This window comes from Aspergillus piperis (assembly GCF_003184755.1).
Source record: "Aspergillus piperis CBS 112811 unplaced genomic scaffold BO85scaffold_13, whole genome shotgun sequence".
NCBI classification, from domain to species: domain Eukaryota; kingdom Fungi; phylum Ascomycota; class Eurotiomycetes; order Eurotiales; family Aspergillaceae; genus Aspergillus; species Aspergillus piperis.
Genome location: NW_020291603.1, coordinates 647,797 through 672,995, shown reverse-complemented (window position 1 = coordinate 672,995; position 25,199 = coordinate 647,797). Strand labels below are relative to the sequence as shown.

The following is a 25,199-nucleotide window of genomic DNA, read 5'->3' as shown; positions in this document are numbered from 1 at the left end:
CTATCTTGAACGGAACGCGGACCGAGGATGGGGAGCGCGGGGTGCCGATCACTAGGGCCGATCACTCGGATTGATGAGCCAGTCAGGGTGGAACAAATGGGGATTATGTGCAGCAGGTCTGATAACCCTTGCCGGAGGGATGAATCCGAAATCATACGAGCATCTTGTCTATCCGCAATACGCTGGTTGGGGTCGCGGCGGCCTATGAGATGCAGCATCTTAAAAGGGCAGATATCGTATTCAGCGTATTCCTAAATGGATAAAGGTAATGCGTCAGCAATAAAGGAACACAAATGACATGTGCGGAATAACCTCGGATAGTGTGGAGCTGATGTGGTGGTTGTCCACGGAAGAACAATGCACGTAACCGCGGGGTTGGATGAGGAGTGGTAGCACAACTTCTCAATCAACTGGATACATTCAGTTTCTTCTTCAGTACTGCCAGTCATACTATATACCAATCAGTTTTCACCTCCCCAAGTCAGTCTCATCTTGGGCAGGGTGTAGGGCGGACTCCTACCCATTTGGATCCCAATAGAAAATATAGTAGAATGAATAAGTACTAGGTAGTATACTAGATTACTATTGACAGAGAAGGTAATGACTGCATGGAGTCTGCCAGGGATCAGCTGACATGGTGGAAGTCATGTGCTACACCATCTCCTCCATCTCCTCCATCTCCTCCATCTCCTCCATCTCCTCCATCTCCTCCATCTCCTCCATCTCCTCCTTCGCTCTCTTCTCCCGATCAATCGACACTTCAACCATTACGTCCCGGTTCCCCGCTAAGCCCGGAGTTCCATCCACACTACCATGCACACGCGTACTGTATGCGGAAGCTCGCACTTGCGACCACTCATCCACTGATCCCGTTCCTGCAAAGGACAACGGCCTCGGCCATGACAGCGACCTCATCATCTGTGCGCGTTTTGAAGAGTCGCTGGAATTAGATGTTTGACCACGCATGGCGCAACATTTAATTTTGAATGTCTTTGTGACGCGGTGGAAGATCGGGCGCATCAAGATCACCGAAGTACATATGATTCCCAAATCAAGTTCGACAATGGACCATATGGACTGGAGGTATCCGTTTTCTGGGAGACATTAGCAATTTTCGTCGTTTGACCATGAGGGTAGATGGGTTGCATACTGGTAGCATCTGCCGTCACGTATCTCTTGAACGTGATCATACGCAGAAATCCGACGGCACAAACCCTGTTGTCACTGTCAGCATCATCCAGTCAACCAGTTTAACAATTTGCATAGCAGGAAACGTACAATCCACCAAATCCAAAAAGAAGACTTAATTCCACCTTCTGTCGGGGTGTCAGTTTCATTCCCCAAACCACGATCAAGGGCACCAAGACCAATACGAAATTCTCGGCCAGCGCAATAGACCCAGCTACGATGTAAAAGGCATTTCGCCCATGCATGCAGCTGCCATCAATATGTTTGATCCAAAAATAACGCACAGGCCAGCATTGGAAGATGCTGACAAGCAGGGAAGCAATGCCCCAGGCAAGCGTGAACACGATCAATGCGGTGGTAAGCTTCCGCCAATATGTGATGGCTCCGAAAAGCTTGCGGAGCAGAACGAGGTAGGAAATCTTCACGAAGACGTGGCCTAATACCCAAATTTTCGTTGAGCACCAGAAGAGCTAGCCCATTTGGTTAGACCTTGACCCTAAAGCGGGAGGTGGGTATACTCACCAAAGCGACTGTTCCTCTGGTAGGCCTGGAGAGGGACCAGAAATCGTGACCAACGCCGTTTAATGCCGCTAGATAATATGTAAGCTAATCGACAATGGAACTGGGTTTATGATGTAACTAACATATCACAGTACAGAGGGTTAGCCCGTATGAGAAGACAAGCCCTATGCCCATCAACAAATCACCAAGATCAAGTTTCTGACGGACAAGTCGCCGAGAATACAACCGGAGAATGAAGAAGAGGGTTGTCACGACAGATGCCACAATGGGAACAACGACGAGAGTGATGCCCCAATGATTGAGTGGCGTCATGGAGGCTGATGTGCTGCAGCAAGCCGTGCTTGTATCAACGCATTCATCTGGGTTGGTAAATGTTTTATCCAGGCAAAGTAACAGGGGATACCATTTTGTATACAGGACTATATACTTTCTTTTTCATTCCAACAGCATCTGCGAACGATCACGGCCGGAAGAATCTTCTCAATCGGCCCGCTGCAGCAACACAGGAACCCTCTTCGGCCGAATTTGCAGTGATGTCAACGAATCCGCGGCAGTGGCGACTACCCCAATCAACAATTTGCCGCAATCCGAAAGTCTAAAACGAACCCCCGGACATCTTCCGCTGATGCAGATTGACTCGGCCATATCGCGGACTGCCGCCGATTAGAAGAATCATGATTGGTTTGTTACTGCGATCTTTGATCTGTTGAGGTCATCCTGTTCCTCTTCCAGTATATCCCCCGGTACCCCAGGGACGACTCAAACACTCCGCTTCATCTCGGCTCCGCTATTACACCTGGCGTAACCAGACGGCCGGGTCCGGAACCAGAATATTTCGGCCGTAAGTGCCTAACTCTGTAGAATCCCTCCATCTCTGTCTCTTGTATTGACGGCCTTGTGGGTCACGAGGCTCGTTAAGCCGAGCCGCCTACATCACCACGTTGCCGATGCTGAATGTGAGATTTGCACAGTAACAGAAAAGGTCCAATTGCATTCTTGCTATGTCGCATCAACGAGTCTATTGCTCCTATGCAGCGATCCTGTGTCCCTGGACTTGCTGTTCGTGGATTGTGTGCTCATCCAGTCGTTGCTCTGAGAACCATTCTTTAACATTCTTCCACCGCAGTGTTGTTCGCACATTGCTCGACCAATCCTGATCAAAATGGAGCCATCTAGCATCTGTCAACCTCCAGCGTGGGTCTTCCAGCTCGCCGTCTCTCTCATAGAAGCCCCCACCGTATCGGGCAATATTCCAAAGCCACCACAGGGTCAGACGCAGGGGATCGTCTTCACCCTCGACCGAGAGCTGTTTCCGGTTGATTGCGAGATCAAGGATTTTGAAAGTCTTCCCTATCTCCACTAGTAGTTTGTACTGATCACGACGCATATAGTTCCTCCAAAAATCCCGATCGCGCTTTTTGGTCGGTTCCTTGAGCGGCCTTGAATCGTACATGAGAAGATATACCCCTCTCTCATCTACTGACTGGAACGGCGACTTGGGTGGCGAGATAGCAGCAACTGCCCAATAATGCCATGCTAGTCCTTGGACATGGTGCTCCCTCGTAACACAGAGCGTCCCCCAACTCTTATCGTCCTTTGTATGCATATACAGGTCTGCCACGGTGTGTGCATTGTGCTTGTCGGAGGAGGTGTATCCCCCAATTTTCTTGTCACGATCTGCCTTATCAATAAAGGACACCGGGCGATAGTGAAAAGTAAAGTTGACGTCTAGGTCTTTCAGGTTTCGTCGCATGCTAGCAAGATAGGCCGATATTGTGTTCAGCTCGTCTGTCTTATGGAGTGTTCGGATCTCCCAGGGTAAGTCTGTTGCCGTTGGCAATCCATGCTCGGAATCAACCCTATCAATAAAGGCCCATACGGTATCCCGACACGGAATTCCAACAGTGGCCGCACAATACCGTGGTCTCCTGGGAAGCCCATTTGTCCGGATTTCTAAGCTTTTGTGTTGGGTGAAATAGTCAACTTGACTAAACCTGGGACATTCAGACTCTCCATATTGATCAGCCATGCCATCATCTTCCAAAGGTTCTCCATCTTCATGATTACCATCACTCACAGCATGGCTGCCACCTGCATGATCTTCAAACGATCCCTCAAAAGCGGAATCCTCCTTAGCCCCGAAAGGCACACTAACCCCAGAAGACCTTTCCGTAAGGAGACCATGCTCAGCAGTATGCGCGGCCGTCGCAACAGGAAGCGACAATGCCCAACCAATTTTCCGTCTATTCCCAGGCACCTGATTCACCTTCAACATCGAAGTATCCACAGCCGACGATATGGGCCCAGTGTCATCTTCCCCTACTTTCTCAGACAGTATCGCTGGCCCTTCCGCAAGTGTTTCTGTTGCCCTCAACCCATTCTGATCCCCAAGCAAGTTGCCCGGCATGAAGTAGCCACTAATCGGCGGATAAGCCCCGCCACTTGGGATAGACTCTAGAGATCGACCATGAGCGTACTCCTGAGGAGGCTCTTTCTCGTTTCTCATCTCTTGCGGCTCGACGTTCGCGTCGGTGGCTGTAACGACATTCTGGCCGTTGCGTTCGCTTTCGCTTTCGCTGCCACTTTCACGTTTTCCCTTCGACTTGAGGGTGGGCTTGGTAACGAGGGATGTCGATATGATTGGGCAGGTTGCGGTAGGGTGACAAGCCATGAGCGCGAGACTCAAGTAGGAGGGTTTCTCTTTGTAGTTTGCTGTAACGTATGTGGTAATGATTGTGAAGGTAGGCTCACGGTGTTAGGAGGAGTGAACATAGAAGACAAATGGCCGATGTCAGCTGACTTTAACGTATATCAGAATGTGTAGAACCTGTTTCGTTGATAATATTGGGTTGGGCGTTGGAATGGTGATCAATGAGTGATTATGCTTGACACTTTCGGTCGCTTTGAGATCCCCTTTTTATATCCTTGTCTCTCGTTAGACCACATTAAGAAGGAGCAATAGTTCGACCACTACTGCTGTCGTACATTTACTCGACCTCATTAACGATCGATCGACCTAGCTAACATACAGACCGTCATCGCCGGATCACCTCTCCGTCCTATGTCACTGATGACCGCTCCTAAACGGATTCGCACGCGGGAAATGAGGATTCTCGATATCCCGTTTGGACTTATTTTCCTCGTGGACCTCAATCTCGGTCGTCTTTGTGATGATTGTATGGTCCGAACATCTTCCCGGGGAGACAAGACTATCTTCGTTGGAAGCTACATTCACCAAACCGGTTTCGTCAGCGAATGTATCGAAAAGTGACTGGTCGGGTTGACGACGAGCGAGAGGAATCGGTCTTTGTCTTGCTGCTGCTGCTGCTGCTGCTGCTTCGGAGTGGGAGCGTTTGTAGTATGAACCTGCGTAGCGTGTTCGATGCAAGGCAAAGTTGTATGATTGCCGTAGCGTGGGGAGAGTGGCGCATATTATGATAACGTACATCTGTTGATGGATTGCATGGGCGCCACTTAGCGCATGATAAAAGTATATAGATAGCTTGGCTGTGCTGAGAGGAAGGTTCCTGCTTACCTCAATTCTAGTGGTTCGGAAAACATGGTGTTAGCTTGGTTTTGTTGTGGTTTAGTAAACATGAACCATGGAGAAGTGAGTGGCGTACGAATACCATGTTGTAATATCGGCCCATGACCCTGGAGTTAAATGTTCTAAGCTTCGTCTTCGAGTGTCTGGGCCTGCACGGAACATCGGTGCTTACAGGTCATGTCTGAATGGACCGGAAGGCTTTTTAGAAGAATAGCTTTGACCAAGGTTGCTGCCGCCGCCCTTCTGGGATCAGTTGAGTTTATTTGGTTGGGTTGGAGGTACTTACAGGATTCCTGCGCCCATGACAGCTATAACCCCTAGCTTCATTTTCCAGGACAGCTGGACGGACCAGAAAATGATGACTGGAAATAAGGCCAAGGTAAGGTCGGCGAAAGCGTTGAATGCTGTATGATGTTATTGTCTCGACGCATAGCTACCGGGCAGTGTTGGCACTCACAGGCTTGCGATATCCCAGCAATCAGCTGAAACTTCAAGCTAAAGCAGGAGCCGGGAACCTCTGGCCGCCAGATCTTCTCCGCAGGCCGGCAGTACCCCATAATGGCAATGATGGCCAGCACATTCCAGGCAATGGATATTACACTGAAGATATATAGGAACCATCGTTTTGCCGAGGACGCTGTCTGGCCCATTAAGCGCAGCAGGAAGACGGCCACCGATAGCTTGCCTGTTGTGGTGGAGACCATGGAGAAGTTGGGTGCGATGACAGTATATTTGAAGGCCTCGATTTTCCATTCCCCATTGGAAATGTCGGCCATGTGTTTCCCCAGCCCATAATGCACGCCAGTTTGCGCTAACCCTGAACATACAACAGCGCTCAACTGCGTCCATGCGGCGCCTGGGTTTTAGCCGCCATTTTTTGCGGTAGGATCTTGCAGGGTTAACTTACCAGGGAAAGAACAATAAAGAAGTCGTCCCAGCCTGCTTTGCGAGTCAGTATTAGCCGGGTGTACAGTCTAATGGCGACGACTATGATCGCCACGCTTCCAAAGCTCCAGGACACGGCAGTGATCTGTGGGCCTTTGTCGTCAGGCATGGTGGCCGGACTTAACAATATATCATTGCTGCTCAATCAAGGGGGAACACTTTGGGGGTCCTTGAAATATAAAGCTGTACCGAGTAGGCGCTTTCCCGATCGAGCGATATGGTCGATACTTGATTATTTACGAGAATATTAGACAAGCACAAAGAGTTTCTTTGTTCAGCCGTCGAGCGATACATTGACTATCAACACATGGCGAGCGGGATGGCCATGTCTCGGGATTTGCCGTGATTTGGCCGTCGGGGTATACGAAGGGGATCGACTGCCATATGCCAAAAGACCCACCTGCAGGGGTCTCTTCGGCCTGTGCTTTTGCTAGGCACGAAAGCCAGATCAGCCCACAGCAGGCGCCTTTTGTCCGGGCATCAGATAGACGAGCCCAGCGTGTGCGGACCAATTTTTGGGCAGCCTGTAACATAGCACCAATATGCGCAATGACCTCCGGGAACCTTCGAAAACATTCAGAACTTCTGTCACGGCGTACTGTCCCTGTCAATTGTCCGGAAGGATTGAAAGCAGAGCTCAAGTCAAAGCTCGGAACACCATAGCGCTTCCGCGAGGCACCGGCGCGGCGCTAATGCAGCCAGAGCGTGTGGCGCGTGGGAGGACGGCACCTAGGTGACGGAACTGACAGCCGGTGGCGGCCCTTTACAGGCCCTATCCAACCCTATTTTCACGATGGCGCTGCTAGCTCTTCTAGTTTGGCATTGCGGGCCTCTGTTGATGACCAAAAGTACTGCATCTTGGCCTAGCTGGGCGCTTACCCCCAACTCTGATTGATGTGACAGGTCCACCCGGTGCATACCGTCCTGCGCCTCCTGCCATAACGAGTAAAAGGCTGTCGCAAAGCTGTACCTGGCTGAATCAGAACAACAAGGCTCCCAACTACTGTAAAAAGACAGACCTTCCCTTCTCCCCTGTTCCCTGTAGTGCTGCTTCCCGTGCATATGTTAATCATGTCTAGCAATAGTTGTCACGCCAATGGCGTCTCTCAAAAGCCATTCGACGGTCTGATTCGGCAGGTCGCGCAGGCTGCAGATGCTTTTCAAGATAGTCATAACGAAGCGGATCGCTTGGCTGCCCTCCAGGCGGCGCAGAAGCTGGTGGAGGTGTTTCAGAAGCCGCAAGATGCAGTGTATAATCTAGCTTACTCGGTATTAATATCCTCCAAGAAAAGATGAGCACGAAGTACTGACCCGTACCAGCCCACCCAAGTGATGTGTGTGCGCATCGCCATGGACCTTGGTATTTTCTCCACGCTCAGTGAGCGGAATGGTCCAGTTACGCTGGAGGATCTGGCAGCCACGAAAGGGGCAGATCTTGTCCTGACTGGTACTGTTATCCCAATCACGTCTATGAGTCAAGCTGCTGAGATATTCTGGGAACAGAAAGGGTGCTTCGTATCCTTGCAGGGATTGGATACGTTGCAGAACATGATGTACGGGTCTACATCCCCACCAAGATGACCAGGCAGATGACAGACAGACTTAGCGGGGCCGTAGTGAGATTCATGTAAGTCAGTCACATAGGTGGCAAGGCCGAACTGACACAACGTCAGCTTCGATATCGGTATGCCTACCTTGGCTAAAGTACCCGAGTTTCTGCGTATGACCAACTTCCGAAACCCATCGGGTGCTCAGAATGGTGCATTACAGTACGCAGAGAAGACAGAAATGTCGCTGTGGGACTGGGTGCCGACCAAACCAGGTTTCTTGGACGTTTGCAATACTTTTATGGAAGCAGACCGCGGAAGCCGGCCTAGCTGGCTCGAGTGGTTTCCTGTCAAGGAGAGGATTATTGACGGATTCAAAGAAGGCGAAAGTAACGTCCTCTTGGTGGACATAGCAGGTGGGCGCGGCCATGATTTGGTTGCTTTCCAATCCAAATTCTCTGAAGTGCAGGGACGGCTCATCTTGGAAGATCTGCCTCATGTCGTGGCTGAGGCTACTCAGCACCCCAAAATTGAGCATGTATCGTTTGACCTGTTCAAGGCACAGCCAATACAAGGTATACTCGCTGATTAACACCTGAAGCGCTTCTTATTCCTAGTTTGACTGTATACCTCCGCAGGTGCGCGCACCTATTACATGAAATTCATCCTTCACGACTGGTCAGACGAGGAAAGTCGCCTGATCCTGAGTCATCTTGGAGCAGCAATGAAAAAGGGATATTCCAAACTGATAATCGAGGAATTCGTATTGGCGGACAAGGAATGTGCGATGCTGCCAGCCATGTGGGACTGGGAGATGTTAATCTTCTGTAACAGCATGGAGCGAACGGCCAGTCAATGGATGAAAGTGCTGGATTCGGCTGGCTTCAAGATTGTGAAATTTTGGGCACCCCCTGGTGACGGACAGAGCATCATCGAGGCGGAGCTGAAATAACCTGCTGAAGACATGAAATCAGTCCGGTCAAGTCAGATATAACCGAGAGATGATAAACTAGTAGGATGAGAATACCCTAGTTTCTGGGGCTCATGACATTAGCTTCAATTCGACGATCTGTCGCCTCGAATTTGGCAACGTAACCGCGACTTACTCAATAGACCTAGAAGCCAGTGCCAGCGCAGAGATGAGCTGGGAGATGAAGTAGATAAATAGGATGCTGAACTCATAGGTCTTTCTGGGGAAAGGGAAACACGTGGTCCAGTGGAAACTACTACCACGCGTCAGTCAGCTGACCCAGTCCCGTCTTCTCATCATCACCAACTCAGATACTATTAACTGACCAGTTCATCGAGAATAGCTATAGTGAGTGGACTCTTGGTGCCTGTATCTAGCAGAAAGAGCATATGCATCAGTGAGCTGTCTTTGACTGCTTCCACAAAGTTAGTCCCCATCCCTGCTCCGAGACTCGCTATTACTATGGCTGTGATAAGTTGTGAGATGGTCCACTTGTTACAGCCACTATGCCTGAGATCTACTGACTGTCAACAATACAAAGTATCCCTGTCCTCAATTGCCAGGGAAAGCTAGACCCCAGGTCCTGGAGAACCCTACACGTATGAAATATCCCTCAGCACTGGTGAGGCTTCTCCGAATTCGTCCATGGACAACGCAGAAACGATAAGGGTACCTTCCCAGCAACAATATGGTCCTTTATTGTCCACTCAATGACACAGTCCTAGCGCAAGTTGTATTGTGCCATATCATGAGATAAGGATACAACATCTGAAACTTGGAGAAGTGTGGGAACATAGCCAAACGTACAGTACAGTTGGACCTCAATTTACTCCGCAGGACAATCCTACCCGAATGTGTTGCCTGCCACGTAGCAGCCAACTGGTAGGTTCAAGACACATCACCACACCATCTAAATAGCGAAGGACAGACTAGGTAATCTCAGCTCTATATGAATTTTCCTCGGTCTGAATTTGAGCGAAAAGATGAGACTGATCAACGCAAGAACATACCAGTTGGAAGAATACCTCGACAGTGATATCCCCGAATATGCAATCCTGTCACATACGTGGGGAAAGAATGAAATTTTCTTTCAAGATCTTCAGGCACTGTCAACAGGCTCCAGGTATTGGGATCGTGTGGTGGGCAAGGAAGGATTCTTCAAGATCAAGTATACCTGCCAGCAAGCGATCAGGGATGGTCTAGATTACGCTTGGGTTGACACATGCTGTATCAACAAAAGCAGTAGTGCGGAAATCTCTGAAGCTATCAACTCCATGTTCCAATGGTACATGCGATCAAGCAAGTGCTATGTTTACTTGTCTGACATCCCCAGCGACTACGGTGAAATTCCGCTCAGTGAGCAAGCCGGAAGCTCTGTCGAACCCGCCAGAAGACGCAGGCCTAGTAAGTACGATGCGATGATCAATGGGCCCTTTGCAAAATGCCGCTGGCTCACCCGAGGGTGGACATTGCAGGAGTTGATTGCGCCTAAGGATTTGACCTTTTATGGGTCTGGTTGGAACTTCCTTGGTACAAAAGCATCAATGACAGCCCTCCTCTCTACCGTCACTGGGATAGACCAGCGCGTTCTTGGAGACTCGACAGACACAAAAGAGTCACTGAGATCAGTATGTGTCGCACAGAAAATGTCATGGGCAGCTAAGAGGCGGACTTCCAAGATAGAGGATGAAGCATATTGTCTCCTCGGTCTGTTTGATGTTCATATGCCTATCCTCTATGGCGAAGGCAAAGGTGCATTTATTAGACTTCAGGAGGAAATCATCAAGAGTTCCGATGATCACACCATTTTTGCATGGAACTATTGCGACATTGAGCAAGAGAGCCAGTATACCGTCCTTGCTCCGTCTTCATCCTGCTTCCTCAAGAATGTCGTTCAGTGGTCACGTCCGCGTAACAGTGGGCCATACGCAATGACCAACCGAGGCCTCCACATTTCGCTCCCCGTCATATATCAAAACCGGCCTAAGGATAGCTGCTTCGCGCTCTTGGACTGCCATTATGACGATGATGTCACAGGCACCTTGGCCCTTCCTCTTACTCCTCGATCAGACAACACGTTTGACATCGATTATGACATCTCGCGGGGACGGGTAGTGAGAATTGACTTGGGACTAGAAACAACAGCCATGACTCGAGACCTCTATATCCGATCACAGTCCAATGTTCCTGACCGGGGGCCACAACTGACATGTCAATTCCACATCAATCGGGATGACTCCAAAACAGCGAGTCTGCGCATAACGGAATACTACCCATCGCGGATCTGGGACGCTGAAAATCACCGACTACGACTTACCTCCAACGACTCGACTTCCCTGGAAACATGGGCTGCTGTTAGGTTACAAGACTCCCATGAAAGAGCCATCGGAGTTGTGTTCCGCGTATCACCACAAAGGAGGCCAGAGGGCACAACGACCTTCAAGGTACATGGTTGGGTCTACATGCAGACTATGAGGCCCGAAATGACCCTCTCGCATGTAGTCGATCAGGTCATTCGCGGCTGCGCCTCAGCTTCAGCTTATGAATACGGGAACCATGGATCCTACACCCTTGCCTTAGGCCGAAGACATAGCATGGTTGCGACCAACACTATAGTCAATGGGAATGGCTCAGAGACGCTCATGAACGTGACTGTGGCTGATCGGTATTCGCCTTGCACGTTGCGACGTGTCTTTGGCGCGACTCCGAAACCCTCGAACGCTACAGAAACACTTTCCAAGGAGAAGGATCTCCGAACAAGCGTGTCTACAGATTAGCAACAGGTGGAACTCGACTCCCATGGGAAGATGAGACCCGGTTCTAGAAAGAGGTTCGGTCGGGCGCTTATGTATTTAGTCAGTATCTGCTTGAGATGACTTCCAGTAATTCGGTAGAACGTTCCATCTTTCTAGTTCCCATTTTAAAGGCAGTCACTAATTCCCTCCCCTCGCTACCAACATCGAAGCAGCCCATAGAACTAATAGCTACCAGCTCTCTCCTTGTACGCTTCTCCCTTCACAAGACTTGGCTTGCGATACCCACTCTGCAGCACCGCATTAGCCTGCAACCGCAATCCATCCAACTTGAACGAGCTCTCATCCATAGCCCAGATAGTCACAGCAAGATAATTGCTCCCATTATAGTTCAAGATACCCTCTGGGACAGGAAAGCTAAGCTGCGGGCCGATGTGATTGACTACCAACAACATAATCCATTAGCCCACCCAAATATAAATCACAGCAAGAAGAGAAGAGCAATAGGAGGGAAACCAACATACCATACTTCCCAAACTGCCACCCATTCACAAACAACTCCGACCGAAACCTTGCAGGCTCCGATCCATCACCCACTGTAGTGCTATTCTCAAAGACAACACTAATAGGCACATCATACCCATCAGGAATATTCAGATCAAACGTTGTCGCAAAGAACCCCACTCCGGGTGCCTCATCCTCCGGAAGTCCCTCAAACGGAGACCTCTTCGTCCACTTCTCCACCGGGGCACCGGGGAGATGATACCCCTTCCGCTCAGCGAAGAACGCCCCCTCATTGAGTGGACCTCGACTTAAATCAGCATAATGCTCTCCACCAAAATTGCCCGTTATTTTCCACGATATGGCTGATTTGTCGTCACGGCCGTGAAGGGTGTAATCTAGGATTCCACGTGGATCTTTCATAAAATCGCCGTTCGCGGGGAAGTTTTCGTCGTTGCCGAGATGGTCGATTAGGATCGTTAACGTGTAGGTGGTTCCGGGAGTGAGAGAGGATGGGAAGGTGATTGTTTGGTTGGAGAACATATACAACGGCTCTCCTAGCCAGGAGGTGAGGAATGTGTTGTTGAGCCAGATGGAGTAGCCGTAGGCGTAGCCTCCTTCGGTGAGGAGGTAGAGGGAGGACTCATTCCCGGTGGCCGTAAAGGTGCCCCTGTACAGGAGAGAGCCGCCGTTGTAGCCGTAGTCGCTGGCGTAGAGGGATGTTGGAGTTGTAAGGTTGCGTGGGTTTGCAGTTGCGGTGTGCGTGCAGGGAGTCCAGAGGTCGTCGTTGTATGTGGGATCGCGGACCTCTGGGAGGGTGTTGAGGTAGTGCCAGTTGAGGGTTGTGAGGTCTGGTAGGTTGATGTTGGGCTTGTGATAGGTGAGGGTGCCGGTGAGACGGCCAGATGTGACGCTGGTTTGGACGCTTTGGTTGTTGAAGAAAATGCTGGTCACTGGCTGAGGGGCGGAAATGAGCTCGAGTGTAGTGGTGGTGTTGATATCGCCTGTCAAATAGAGGGACGTGCCAGAGAGTTCGGCAGTTCGTAGAAGATACCCGGCCTTGACGATGACAGATCGGTTGGCGTGAGACTGAGAGACATGTCGGCCTATGGCCCCTGGGACGGGTAGGTCGAGGACCCAGTAGTTGTATGCCTCGTTGCGCCAGAGGAGATGCACCTCGAGGGTGTTGCCGAAATGCACAACTCGGCGTGAGGGTTGGACTGCCCATTGTATCACGGTGGTCGAGTTGATCTGCTGAATCTGCAAATCGTCGCCTTCAATGGAAGTTGGTTTCCCTAGATTTGCAGGGACGGCAAATTCATGGAGCTCATCTTCACCTCCATAGAGAACAACCACTGACTTGGAGCCTGTCTGCTTCCAGGTAAATAGCTCCGCCGAGGAATAAATCAGACTTACGTCGCCGACGTTGTAGTCGACTAAATGAATCTTTGAATCTCGGCCATTCAAACTTAGTGTTCCACCCAGCTGAGGAATTGTCAAGCTACCTGCGGTAGTGTTCACGCGCAGCTTATATGAAGTCAACTCTTGCGATGTTAACTCTCCATGGCGTACCACGTAGAAGTTGGTGGGATTCCCGGCTAATCGGGTTACTGCGAGGGATGTGGTGTCCGTGTAGATTCCATAACTCCCGTTTTCGGGGTGTGACTCGAGATATGCAGGAGATTCCTGTAGGAAGTTGGATTGTAGCTTCAACTCACTGTATTTCTCGCGGATGACTTCGCGATCTTCGGCGATAGCAGCACCCACATCGTACGAGGTGTAACCACCAGGATGGCCCAAGTTGCCCCAATTTGTTCCTCCAAAAATCTGGAAGCACAAATCTTCTATTAGCAAAGAGATAAGAAGGACTATATCCGTATATAGTAGCCAACTCACCATGTAGAGATTTTGGATAGCAGTGCGAAAGCTGTAATTTATCTTGTAGAAGACGCGTGCGAATTCAGGACCGATGTATGCGGCTGAGGTATCGACACCAACACCACCCCTAGAATACATTATAAGCTTAGGATGCTTCGCATAATACATATACCCCAGAGTCATCATACCAACCGTCAGGCACTCCACCTTGGAATTCTGAGATGGAGAACGGCGTGGTCGGGCTCTGCTCCTCGTGGACTGTTTCATTGTAGGAGAGCAGTGGGTTTACCACAGATGACCAGTTTGACGGATCGGATGCTAGAAGTAGATAGTTAACAGAAGCTCGATCAGTATAATCCAATACGTACGTGCTGTGCTCCAATGCATGGGATAATAATCAAAGCTGTAAATATCCACAGCGCCGACTCCCGTGCGAGGAGCGAAGTTGCCCATAGGTTGAGCATCATTGACGATGAACGGCACAACTACTCCAGCCTTTCGATACTGATCTTCCACGTAAGCCATATATTCCTTCTGAAGACAGGAACTGTTATAGTCGGGCATAGAGTAGTTGTTAATTTGCGTGTAGCCTACGTCCTGCACGCAAGCCGTATACTCGTTTTCGGGTTGAAATAGGATCACCGGGCCACCATTTGTGATCTGCGCCTTCGCGATTATGCGTCCTATCGCCTGCATATATGGAGTTATGGCATCCAAGTAGCCTTGATCTGTAGTCTTGAGCCGGCCTTGCACCCTTTCCAACCAGCCAGGAAATCCGCCCCCAGAAACTTCGGCGTTGATATAAGGACCAGGACGAGCAGTTAGATACAAACCGGCTTCTTTAGCAGCCTGAAAGAATTCTTCGAGAGCGAAAACTCCATCCGCCCGGATAGAGCCTCGCTCACCCTCAAGCAGAGCCCAATCGACGTAGAATGACACAGCTGAGAACCCAAGCGCGCGGACTTTCTGGAAGACATCAAGCCAGAGTCCTGGGGATGGGAGACGGAAGGGGTGGAACTCTCCTGATAAGAGAAGAATGCGCTCTCCTTGAACCCGAATGGAGTACTCATCCCACGTCACAATGTCTTGAAGAGAAGAAGCTGTGGTATTCTCCTGACGAACATATTTTGGGGCAGTAACAAGGCCCAAGCAAGCCTTCGCAGCTAAACCGACAGAAAGCAAAAAGGAGGCCTTCATCGTAGTTTAAGATGCAGCCTAGTGGCTCAGTAAAGCTTCACATTACCCTCAAAGCCAATCCACTCGCACATCTTTATATCTGGTTATCCTTGACACCTCCGATCGAAAGTAAAGCGGGCAGTCGGCTATGAGGTCGGCATCTGGCCACATTGTTGATCAGCAATCCCCAGGGCGGGGAATGCGGAGGACCTGCGATCAGACGTCAGTTTAACCGGTATGTCGACATCAAACCGGGCTAATGCTTAATGCGGGGAAACCTCATGATCACGTCGGTATAATAGATGACCGAGTACTGGGATCGTGGGGCGCGGATAGTACTTGACATGGGGTGTGCCAGGGATAAAGGCGGTAAATGGTGTATTCTGACCAGATATACCGCGATGCAGATTGAAATAAAGGCCAATATCGCATTTAAGGCGATCTTGACATGATTCAAATGGTGTTTTCTATTTTTGTTTTGGCCACGTCTGATAGCTTGCAGCGGGAGAACCAAGTGTATATATCTTGTCTGGAACGCCAATGATATAGAACGCCACTAAAAGTTTCATCTGCATATACATTCGGCAATTACGTAGCGCATAGGACCTTGTAGACATCAGTCAACCACCCCTGGCGGTAGCAGCACTACATAATCCACTGGAGCAGGCTCGACCCCATTCGCCTCACCAACAATTTTCAGCTGATCACCCTGCCGAACGACGACCCCATGAAACGTTATCCGGGTGGCCGAATGACCGTCCAAGTATATCGAAGGTGTATGGCCTAGGGATTGATGCTCCATATCCCCAAGCCATTGACCCACTAACTTGTCACCCACAGATAATGTCCACTTGGATTGACCGCCATAGAGATCGTAGTAGTTAACCCCTATGTCGTACACTCCCGATGGGGCTTTGATGGTAGTTCTCGCCGTCCCAGTCGTTGAATTAGTAGTGGTGATAATTGCCGTAGTGTTAGAAGCGGCCTCGAACGGACTGACGGTGTAAGTCTGGTATCCTTCCAATCTCATACTCTCAGCTTCAATGCGCCACGGATGATGACCGACACGGCCAACCACATCTGGAATTCCGGTCATGTTGTAGTAGAAGTTGTTGATAGCATCGCGCCAGACAATGGAGTGTCCCGCCTGGTAAACCAGGCGTGATCGCATTGCCTCGTATCGCTCCCAATCAATTAGCCCTTTCAAAGACTCCCATTGTTTTATAAAGCCGTGTGCAGCTTCCGAGCCAGCATAGTGAGCGTTGTAGAAATGCTGAATAACTGTCAACCCGGAGTGCAAACGATGTGTCCATGGTACATGGTGAAACCACAAGACGAGATCATCTGGCGTGGTTTCTAGTGACTCGTATAAGCGAGCAACCTCCTCCGGATATTGGCCGGTATAACCGGTGCCATTCGATATTGTTCGGTCCATTCCGACTGAATTGTGATCAGCACGTGTCCATTGACCCCAGCCATTGTTATCCTGTGAAGCTGGGTTTGGGCCATAGTGAGTATACAAGATATCTGTCAGGGTCTGTATGCCCAGGTTGCCTGTATAGTTTTCATAGGCAGGCCAGGAGGTCATGGACATATCAGCAATAGTGTCGATGACATGGTGATTTTGTCCAAATGTGAGGCGAGTCCAGTCTTTGAGGATCTGTTCAGAATCGTCTGTCGGACTCCAGGCCAAACGGCCATAAGCGTACAGGTTGGACATAGCAAGGTGGCTACCCAGCCATGTCCTGTTAGTGCCCACATTAACGACGGCTGCCCAGCCCCCGAGCGTTCTGTTGAAGCGCTGTCCGGAGATGATATCGCGGACCATCGAAGGCTTGTGATCTACGCGTAAGTCGAAATCCAGGACCGTCTTCCAGAGCGGAGGTAGGTACACCAAATGACATTGCTGCCCCAGGTACTCCTGACTCACCTCCAACTCTATGGCTGTGTTGGTTTGGTAGAGGTTGGCGAAAAGGGGTGAGGTAGGCTCGCGTACTTGAAAGTCGATTGGGCCGTACTTTATTTGTACCACGACGTTCTCGTCGAACTGACCGTCCAGATCCTTGAAGTATTCCACTGCTGCCTTGGCACGATCAGCCTTCCAGTCCGATTCGTTCAGGTTGTCGTTGTAGACGAAGGCGCGGTACATAAGCACACCCCCATGTGGTTGCAGGGCACGGGCGAAAAGATTCGCCCCTTGTGAGAGTGTGCGATTATATGTATCTGGACCTGGCTGGCCCTCTGAGTCTGCCTTGACGAGGTACCCAGCCATGTCTGGTACATAGGTATAGAGGCTATCGGTGATATTCTGCCACCATGCAATGACACCAGGATCGAGCGGATCATAAGTTTCTAGACCGCCCAAGTCTTCTGGTGAAGCAAAGTTCAGCGATATGCCAATTTGAACGCCGTATGGTCGACAGGCATCTGCTATATGACCTAGGCCTTTCATATTCTCGGGTAGCAGTAATGTTGCGTTCGCGTTGACATTATTAACGACCAGTGCGTTTATCCGGATAGACGCGAGCAGTCTAGCATATTGCTCAACGGGAGCCATGTCTTCCACCACCGTGCCATCTTTGAAGAATATCGACGCGCCACCGTAGCCTCGTTCAATACTTCCGTCCATGTTGTCCCATTGATTTACCCATCGGATCGGCGCATGTGGGCTAGTGGTGTACGCGACACGAGAGAAGTTTCCCTGCGCCACCATAGCGAGATATTCGTATGCCCCGTACAAGGCTCCTCTGGCATTATTGCCCAAGATGCGAACTGTGTCCCCTTCGGATTGTAACCAGAAGCCATCGGGATCAAGCTCGGGCACGTTGATGTCTCGGCATTTTTGACGGTACTCATCCAGGGTGGCCACCAGAATTGATGCGGAGCTATCGCATTGAAATGGATGAGATGTCAAGTTCGTCGAAAGAATCGATTGGAATCCTGCTTTCAATTCATGTCCTGCAGTCTCGATCGGGCTTCCTTTGGTGTTGTTCAACAACACAATATGAGACGGCAAAGCCTGTCGACAATGCAGATCGCAGGACACGGGAGCATATCGGAGCCAACCATCGTACCCATCCTCGGCTGCGACCAAGGACAGTAGAAGAGCCAGGGTCAATTGAAAGAGATTCGAACCTCTCATAGTGGCCGTTTCTTTCCAGCTATACCATCGCAAAGAACTACGAAGTACCAGCCCTCTTCTTCATCATATATACACACGTCATGACCTGTTTGCAGGATCACCCCGCATTGTCGGGCCACGAACGTGGGGAAGGACTTCATGCTAAACTTTGTATTCAGGCTATTGTTGCTGCTCTGGGTAAATCGTAGGGTTTGGTGGCATCATGACAAAGGCGACTTTTGCCGACAAGCACTGGCCTGGTCTTCTCCTTAAACTCGCTGAGTTAGCAGTTTAGCCTCGGAGAATCTCCGTGACCATCAATTTCAGGTGTGTTATTGAAGCGTCAAGACCCTCCCTATTAGGAAAGGCCCCGTCGGGGCAGACGAGTGGGCGTCACGGGACTCGCTAAACTCAGTTGGTTTTAACCTAGCCCGAACGGGAATGGCGCCTTCACAAGATGACCGGAGGTCTTACTCGCACCCTTACCTTGTCATTCGGCACTTTACTACTCACAGACCTTCGGCTTGCGGTGCAGCTACTGTTGTCATAACCCAGGAGAGGAGTGCCGATATATCATGCGAGTTATCGTTCATAATTAGCGGCTTTACCTACAATGGCTGCCCGGACTCCTTCCATCGCCCGCAATTCGTTCCGGGCCCGCGCGGTACGGCTTCCTCGTCCGCCACCATCTAATCTATAACAAGTACTAACTCCAACCAGTGCGACAACTGTCGGCTTCGGAAGGTATCGTACCCTGTGACCACATCAATACCCCACCTATGCTCATGTAAATCTCTTTAGATCAAGTGTGATAAAGTAGTTCCTTGTTCCAGCTGCAGCGCTCTTGGAGTCGCCTGTGGTCCGACAGGTACGCCTGTCTCGTCTTCGGAGACACGCAGAGCCGATTCCGACGATTGGTAGGTCAAGCTAGACTATAAGTGTTTGCAGGGCTAACTGAGGTTAGTGAACAAAGGTTTTTGGCAATCCAAGAACAATTATCAACCATTCAGCAAGCACTCCATCAGATAACAAAACCACCAACTTCAGTACAGCCGGCCTCTCACCCAATAGGCACCGGGCCAACAGCTCCCCCCTTCGAGGGACAGTCATCTTTTCATCATGAAACCCTTGTAGCTAGGGACGCAGCTTATTCCGCAGCAAATACTGCCCGAGATGGACAGATTGGAGATTATGTTTCTGCTGCGCTCTCCTCTCTCAAAAGCAGCCTCGATAGGCACAATCACGCCGTGAATCGAAATGGAGCACAATCACCTATGCAACTAAACCAGACATTGCTTCCTGTAGATCTGGTCATAGCAGTGGTGAAGAAGGTCAAATGTATACATCTCCACCCCCATTAGATGCTATCACTTACGCAATATAGCTCAACCTCCCTTTTTCCTGGTCAGTCAATCTTGGATAGACTCAACCCGTGTGGAACATCTATGCCAGTCGATATATTTCCCGTTGAACCCTGTGCCACCGGGCTCGCTCACACTCTTCTATGGTATACTGTTCTATGTGATCCGCGATTATCTTCATGCGGGAGATCCTGATCTGGCACACTTTGATCTTCAATCAAGCCTTGCGCTCTGTGAACGACACTTTGCCGCTGGCTTGAGCGGGCCTGAGGTTATATCTGAACCAACTTTGGAGAAGATACAGGCACTGTTGCTTGGGGTATGCTTGATTGTCTTCAGTAACTACAAATCCTAACGAATGCAGGTTCTGAAAGCACAAGAGGAAACCGACGTCCAGCGGTGCTGGACCTTCCTTTCGCTGGCATTCAATATGTGCCAGAGCATCGGGTTGCACCGACGTTCTACTTTAGAAAAGGATGATTATGCTATTGCCGAGGCAAAACGCCGTGCGTTCTGGGCACTTTACACCATTGACAAGAATATCTCTCTCAATATTGGCGTGACATCACACTTTCAAGATCACGATATTGATGCAGACCTTTATACTCCCTCAAATGATCCCAAGCATCGTCCGTGGGACCTAATGGGGCTTGTGATCGTCGAGTTCGCGAATGTTCAAGGTAGAGTTTATGATCAGCTGTACTCTACCTCTGCTTGTCGAGCAGGTGACGAGCAACGATCAGCATCGATTGAGCGGCTGTCCTCCGACCTGATGACAGTACGGGACAAGCTCCTTGCGGTACGCCTTCCTCCTGTTGGGGTAGTCAAGTTGGCTGACAGTTTTACAAGATTGATGTTAGTCGGGGTCTTTATGCCGACTCCCTACATGGGATGGCAGCCTGTGCAGACTTTATAGCTTACTCTGTGTTGACCGTCATCTATCGTGCACAGACCCATCCACGCGACGTGATGGCAGTTTCTTCCCAGTGCTACGCATCTGCGACTGCTGCTTTACAGAGTCATCTGAAGTGCTTCACCTACTTCCGCGGTCGCCAGACACATAAGCAAACAGAATACGTAAACTGGTAAGACACCCTTCAATCTGCATGAACATAGTAAACTAAATGGACAGGATACTTCTCTATCCTTCATTCACACCCTTTGTCATCGTCTTTACCCATGCAATCACGACCGCCAGTACAGCAGATCTTGCTCTGCTACAGGATACCGCCAGCTCCCTAGAGTTAATCAAAGGCCTTTCACGAGGGTCAATGCATTTATACACTATCTGTGACGCTTTTGTCCGGGCTGCTCAGATACTTGTGAACTCACAACAGACACTAACCGGGCTGGAGCAACATCAAGATGGATCCCTTGTTATTCCGACAACCGATGGGCCCGGGAATATTGCCCTGCCAGATGTTTCATGGCCGGAAGATACATTTGACTCCACCATGAACCAAGCAGACATATCCATGTTTCTGAATGGCTTCATTGGCACTAACCGATCGGTCATGGATATTCTGAGTTTCGACCTTAATAGCGATTCAATCCAATGAATACACCTTGCATTCCTCTCACTGCTGATTGTTGACCGTGGCTTTGAGAACCCATCTCTCTCAGTCTCTTAATAACGCCTAGTAGATGGGAAATTTGTCTGGACACTCTACTCAGTGCGTGCGAAATGCATAACATGGCTAATGTTGACGAATAAGGCAACTACATCGAGACACGCGACGATTTATAACGATTCGAAATATTATTCCCCTTTCCTTCCTATATACAACTGGGAAACGCATGGCAAACGCAGGTCAACAGAATGGTAAGCCAATAAAAGTGAGGCACGGTTTGGCCTAAGCAAACTAAACTAAGACGCCCTACCGAAAGGCCCATCTCTAGATTCCAATGATTTAGAAGACATACTTTTCTGATGTTAGCTTGATCACAACAGCAACTCGAGGAGACTTACCGGAATGAACAGGTACGGGACCCTCCGCTCATACTCGCGCCAAGCTTCTCCATATCTCTCGCGACAACGTTCAATATCCCGCAGAGCACGATGGATGATCATAACAGTAAAGAAGCACGAGTAGAACCAGGGGAATGGCGAGTTAAAGCCAGTAATAAGGCCCCAGGAGAAAGCGAAAAACCAGTCACAGCTGTAATGGACCTTACGTGCCATTCCATCTATACCTCATCAGCCCTGATTCGCGATACAGAAATGAACAACTTACACCACCCACTGCACAGGATGGAATCTCCTGTTTTTGTCTTTATGCAGACAGGGTTCTTCACCGATTTCCACGGTAGCTGAGGGAAGGTCTTTCGATTCACAGGCTTTCCTCTCTCCTGAGCTCGGAAGAGGTTCTTCTGGCTGTTGCACGTGTCCCATACCCAGTATGCAAAAAGATACATCACAAATAGCACGCCCAGTGCTATAGGGTTCCACTTATAAGTTGACGGATCGTGGCTCGCCAGGTATAGAGTGCAATGGCAGTAACTCATGGGAACACCAGCAAGGTTCCAGAAAATGAGCATAAATCCCCACTTCTCGTAATACATATCCCTGCGACAAGATCAGTATTGTTAATTTGTCCACCGCTTTGAGCAACATACCAGCTCGTTATAATCAGTTCTTCCCCTTTAGCACATGCATTTGCATACAAGAAGTGTGCCAAAAGCAGAAATGAAACCTCCCCAGAGACGAACCCGTAGTCTTCCCACTGCTTCAACGCAGTCCCAAGCGTCAACAAAAACAGAATATACCAGGGTATGCGAACTTCGAAGAACATCTTCATATCAAGCCACTGGAACAAGCGAGGGTTGAGCTCTGCACCCATAAAAAAATCATAAACGTGGGATCCCGTCATCCGATGCTGAGCACCTCGTAGCAAGGCAGATGCGTACGCGAGAATCGAGACCAGAAAGCCAGAGCAGATAGCCACAGACATCAACGGACCGAACTCATCGACGAGCGTAGTCAGACGAAAGAGACCGGAAAAGTGGAGGACTAATGCAGCAGCGATGGTAACATACCACGACGCTGCCGCGGAGCAGTAGAAATCCAGCTGCTTTCCATTCAGATGGGGAAGGCATTTTCCCTTGCCGTATACGCCGGGGAGGTACAGGTACCCGAATCCTTCGAGGACAAGGAAGGTCCAGTATATTATCCATGCCTTGCGGTGGGGATAGGCATGCGTATAGGCGAGGTCAACGAGGTGGAAGAGGAAGTCGGTAATAGATTGGTTCTCATCGGGCAAGGGGAGGTGGCCGTCGTACAAGGTCGCGCCTATGAACATGTAATACATGAGGAGGGGGAATCCAAGCATCAGCATGGTAACCCCCGGCGCACCTCCGAACTCGAATGTCAATTTCTCATCCTCGTGGGCGTCGGAAGACTTCTCCGGGCTCGGATTCGTGGATTGCTTCATGTTGGGTTGGTGGCTAGGTGAATTTAGTGTTCTGTGCATGGCGTGTCTAGGTAGGCATTTGTCTTACCTTGTAGCCGTGCTATGAGCAGACATCCTTCTCCTTGTATACAGATTGTTAGCTCTTCACAGATCGGGCGATCGCGGATTTTTATCAGTCCTCCATTGCTGTTCATGTTGTATACCTTCCTCGTTGCCGTGAAGCCCGCGCCCGCCGTGCTCTCCGCGGACTCCGCGGCGAGCCCGGAAACCTCGGGATCGGCTCAATAATCGTAGCGAGGACCCCTAGTTCAGGAGAAGTTCGATTCATTTTGGTCTAACCGAAGCCCTTTAAGGGGAAAACTAGCTGAGATAAGATTAAGATTTCTGTGATGGTAAGAGACCTTGTCCGCTTTGCTGTTAGTGTAAGGGTCAGCTAGGCCCGAGCGACCGTGCGGATGTACCCTACTTACTAGTAACAGCATGGAATAGCGAAGGAGTCTTGGGGAGGGAACTATACTACTATTAGATAGGGACATGACGGTAGAGGAAATTTATTAGCGCATCTCCTTAGCCATGTATGGTCGAATAAGTACGCAGTACTAGTGGTTGTGTGCTTTTGTCGTTTTTTTACTGTTCGTCCAAATGGTTGTGGGGGTTCGTCATTGTATATTTCGAGGACGGTTCGCTTCTCACCAGTAGTAGTAGTACCACTCTCTTTAACCTATCACTAGTAATAGTCTCCGATTTTAATCCCCTCATGCCAACTTAAATAAAAATAGATTCAAATCACGCAAACCAATGCAGCATTTTACACTCAACTATTCCCCCTCCTCTCCAGCCCTACCAGGATTCGACAGACACCAGGCTGATGCGCGACTGTCACCCGCGGCGCCAAACCCGCCACCATGATTGGCCCCATCCCCAACCCCGATCATCATCTCTCCTCCAACCATCACTCTTACGCTCATCAACCAAGCTTTTATCAAGGATGCACCAAGAGCTAACCTAACGCGTAAGGCTGCGTGTGACAGAGGTGAACCGGCCTGCATATTCACGCTGCCGTCCTGGTTCTACCCACCGAATCAGCATCCTCCATGAAGCGCTCAGCAGCAACATCCTCCCTTAGGGAGTGTAGCTCATCACCCCCCGTGCTGAGGATTGATTTTCTAACGCGCTTGCCTGCGTGCCAACCTATGGTAGGGCTGGAGGGTCCAGGCCGTCTTTGCTAGACACGGAGAGATATATAAGCTTGTGGGGGAGGATCTTGGCTTTTTGGATTTGTTTCGATTCTTTCTAGTTCTGTCCATTGCCTGCTTGGCTACTCCCTGCCTACTACTGGTATCTATTCTAGCTTCCAAGAATCTCATACATACTACCAATCAACTACCTACATACCAATCTTCGACTTCTATCTAATCTCCCACTCAAACAATCTTTACCACCCCCCTCTCCTTTCTCACCTCAAACCAGACAACACAAATCCCTCCTCAAAATGAGCATCGGCAAAATCATCGGCAAAATCATCATTATCCCCATCATTATCATCATTGCCATCTGCGTCGGCATCTACCTCCTCATCAAGCACCGTCGCGAGCGCAAGCGCGAACGCCGCGAAGATAACCTCCGCGCCCAGTACTACCGGCAACAGTACCAGCAGCAGTACATGTATCCACATATGCAAATGCAATCACAGCAGCAGCAGCAGCAGCCGCGCACGCCGGCCCCGCCATACTATAATCAGGCTTATGCTGCGGGACAGCAGCCTGTGGCGATGAATGAAGGGGAATATGGATATTCTGAGACGATGATGAAGAAGCCGGAGCCGGTGGTGTATCCGGTGCAGCAGCAGCATCCGGGATCGGAGGTGGTTTAGTTCGGCTTGAGATGGGCTTGATGTGAGTTTGATGTCTTTTGAAATGAGTGTCTTGATGTATGAATGGGCGTGCTAATGTTTGTTAGGGGCTTATGGGTGTTATATTTGTTTTATAGGCTGTTTGTTGGATATGACTTTGTGACATGATACCTGTATTGTTTTTGTTGAGTACGTTTGGTTGATTGGCTTTGGATATGGATTGTTTATGAAACGTTCTATGATCATGATGTATGGATGAAATATAATCTGCTTTTTCATATCAATGATCAGATGGCATAGCTGTCTTATGCACCTCCCCTGACACCCGGAAACAATAGGCTTTATTGTTTTCGGACCCTTCATCATCTAAGCACACTGGTAAGCCTGACGTGAAGAACAATGACCATATTCGAGATATGCATAAGCTG

At 49.8% G+C, this 25,199-nt stretch overlaps 10 protein-coding genes across 10 annotated transcripts; 4 read left to right on the top strand and 6 right to left on the bottom strand.

Annotated features, from left to right (window-relative positions):
- Positions 1 to 651: 651 nt before the first annotated feature.
- Positions 652 to 2,022, bottom strand: BO85DRAFT_479152 (uncharacterized protein; the record flags this gene model as incomplete). The annotated part of the gene is made up of 5 exons (XM_025662934.1): positions 652 to 1,094; positions 1,151 to 1,215; positions 1,279 to 1,658; positions 1,711 to 1,778; positions 1,833 to 2,022. The coding sequence occupies 5 exons, from the start codon at positions 2,020 to 2,022 to the stop codon at positions 652 to 654; spliced, it is 1,146 nt and encodes a 381-aa protein (XP_025514157.1).
- Positions 2,023 to 2,351: 329 nt separating this feature from the next.
- Positions 2,352 to 4,577, bottom strand: BO85DRAFT_62371 (uncharacterized protein). The gene is made up of 2 exons (XM_025665538.1): positions 2,617 to 4,577; positions 2,352 to 2,559 (listed from the first exon to the last, which is right to left on the bottom strand). The coding sequence occupies exon 1, from the start codon at positions 4,379 to 4,381 to the stop codon at positions 2,738 to 2,740; it is 1,644 nt and encodes a 547-aa protein (XP_025514156.1). The 5' UTR covers positions 4,382 to 4,577; the 3' UTR covers positions 2,352 to 2,559; positions 2,617 to 2,737.
- Positions 4,578 to 6,527, bottom strand: BO85DRAFT_62586 (uncharacterized protein). Its single transcript, XM_025665539.1, has 6 exons — positions 6,165 to 6,527; positions 5,715 to 6,096; positions 5,544 to 5,661; positions 5,430 to 5,497; positions 5,334 to 5,364; positions 4,578 to 5,252 (listed from the first exon to the last, which is right to left on the bottom strand). The coding sequence occupies exons 1-6, from the start codon at positions 6,309 to 6,311 to the stop codon at positions 4,775 to 4,777; spliced, it is 1,224 nt and encodes a 407-aa protein (XP_025514155.1). The 5' UTR covers positions 6,312 to 6,527; the 3' UTR covers positions 4,578 to 4,774.
- Positions 6,528 to 7,259: 732 nt separating this feature from the next.
- On the top strand, positions 7,260 to 8,912 carry BO85DRAFT_521502 (O-methyltransferase). The gene is made up of 5 exons (XM_025665204.1): positions 7,260 to 7,471; positions 7,523 to 7,649; positions 7,706 to 7,829; positions 7,876 to 8,324; positions 8,388 to 8,912. Exons 1-5 carry the CDS (start codon positions 7,265 to 7,267, stop codon positions 8,699 to 8,701), a joined length of 1,221 nt encoding a protein of 406 aa, XP_025514154.1. The 5' UTR covers positions 7,260 to 7,264; the 3' UTR covers positions 8,702 to 8,912.
- Positions 8,913 to 9,702: 790 nt separating this feature from the next.
- Positions 9,703 to 11,496, top strand: BO85DRAFT_424191 (HET-domain-containing protein; the record flags this gene model as incomplete). Its single annotated transcript, XM_025658036.1, has 1 exon — positions 9,703 to 11,496. The coding sequence occupies one exon, from the start codon at positions 9,703 to 9,705 to the stop codon at positions 11,494 to 11,496; it is 1,794 nt and encodes a 597-aa protein (XP_025514153.1).
- Positions 11,497 to 11,559: 63 nt separating this feature from the next.
- On the bottom strand, positions 11,560 to 15,371 carry BO85DRAFT_469993 (glycoside hydrolase family 35 protein). Its single transcript, XM_025662360.1, has 5 exons — positions 14,220 to 15,371; positions 14,040 to 14,169; positions 13,870 to 13,978; positions 11,997 to 13,800; positions 11,560 to 11,914 (listed from the first exon to the last, which is right to left on the bottom strand). The coding sequence occupies exons 1-5, from the start codon at positions 15,046 to 15,048 to the stop codon at positions 11,697 to 11,699; spliced, it is 3,090 nt and encodes a 1,029-aa protein (XP_025514152.1). The 5' UTR covers positions 15,049 to 15,371; the 3' UTR covers positions 11,560 to 11,696.
- Positions 15,372 to 15,474: 103 nt separating this feature from the next.
- Positions 15,475 to 18,471, bottom strand: aguA (alpha-glucuronidase). The gene has a single exon (XM_025657127.1). The coding sequence runs from the start codon at positions 18,167 to 18,169 to the stop codon at positions 15,644 to 15,646; it is 2,526 nt and encodes an 841-aa protein (XP_025514151.1). The 5' UTR covers positions 18,170 to 18,471; the 3' UTR covers positions 15,475 to 15,643.
- Positions 18,472 to 18,761: 290 nt separating this feature from the next.
- BO85DRAFT_375418 (transcription factor domain-containing protein) lies at positions 18,762 to 21,068 on the top strand (the record flags this gene model as incomplete). The annotated part of the gene is made up of 8 exons (XM_025656169.1): positions 18,762 to 18,812; positions 18,869 to 18,892; positions 18,950 to 19,065; positions 19,113 to 19,486; positions 19,533 to 19,828; positions 19,874 to 20,308; positions 20,359 to 20,594; positions 20,642 to 21,068. The coding sequence occupies 8 exons, from the start codon at positions 18,762 to 18,764 to the stop codon at positions 21,066 to 21,068; spliced, it is 1,959 nt and encodes a 652-aa protein (XP_025514150.1).
- A 318-nt stretch (positions 21,069 to 21,386) lies between these two features.
- Positions 21,387 to 23,033, bottom strand: erg4A (c-24(28) sterol reductase; the record flags this gene model as incomplete). Its single annotated transcript, XM_025658741.1, has 5 exons — positions 21,387 to 21,404; positions 21,479 to 21,696; positions 21,744 to 22,075; positions 22,126 to 22,953; positions 23,008 to 23,033. The coding sequence occupies 5 exons, from the start codon at positions 23,031 to 23,033 to the stop codon at positions 21,387 to 21,389; spliced, it is 1,422 nt and encodes a 473-aa protein (XP_025514149.1).
- A 971-nt stretch (positions 23,034 to 24,004) lies between these two features.
- Positions 24,005 to 25,026, top strand: BO85DRAFT_450870 (uncharacterized protein). Its single transcript, XM_025660474.1, has 2 exons — positions 24,005 to 24,814; positions 24,879 to 25,026. Exon 1 carries the CDS (start codon positions 24,412 to 24,414, stop codon positions 24,790 to 24,792), a length of 381 nt encoding a protein of 126 aa, XP_025514148.1. The 5' UTR covers positions 24,005 to 24,411; the 3' UTR covers positions 24,793 to 24,814; positions 24,879 to 25,026.
- Positions 25,027 to 25,199: the final 173 nt, after the last annotated feature.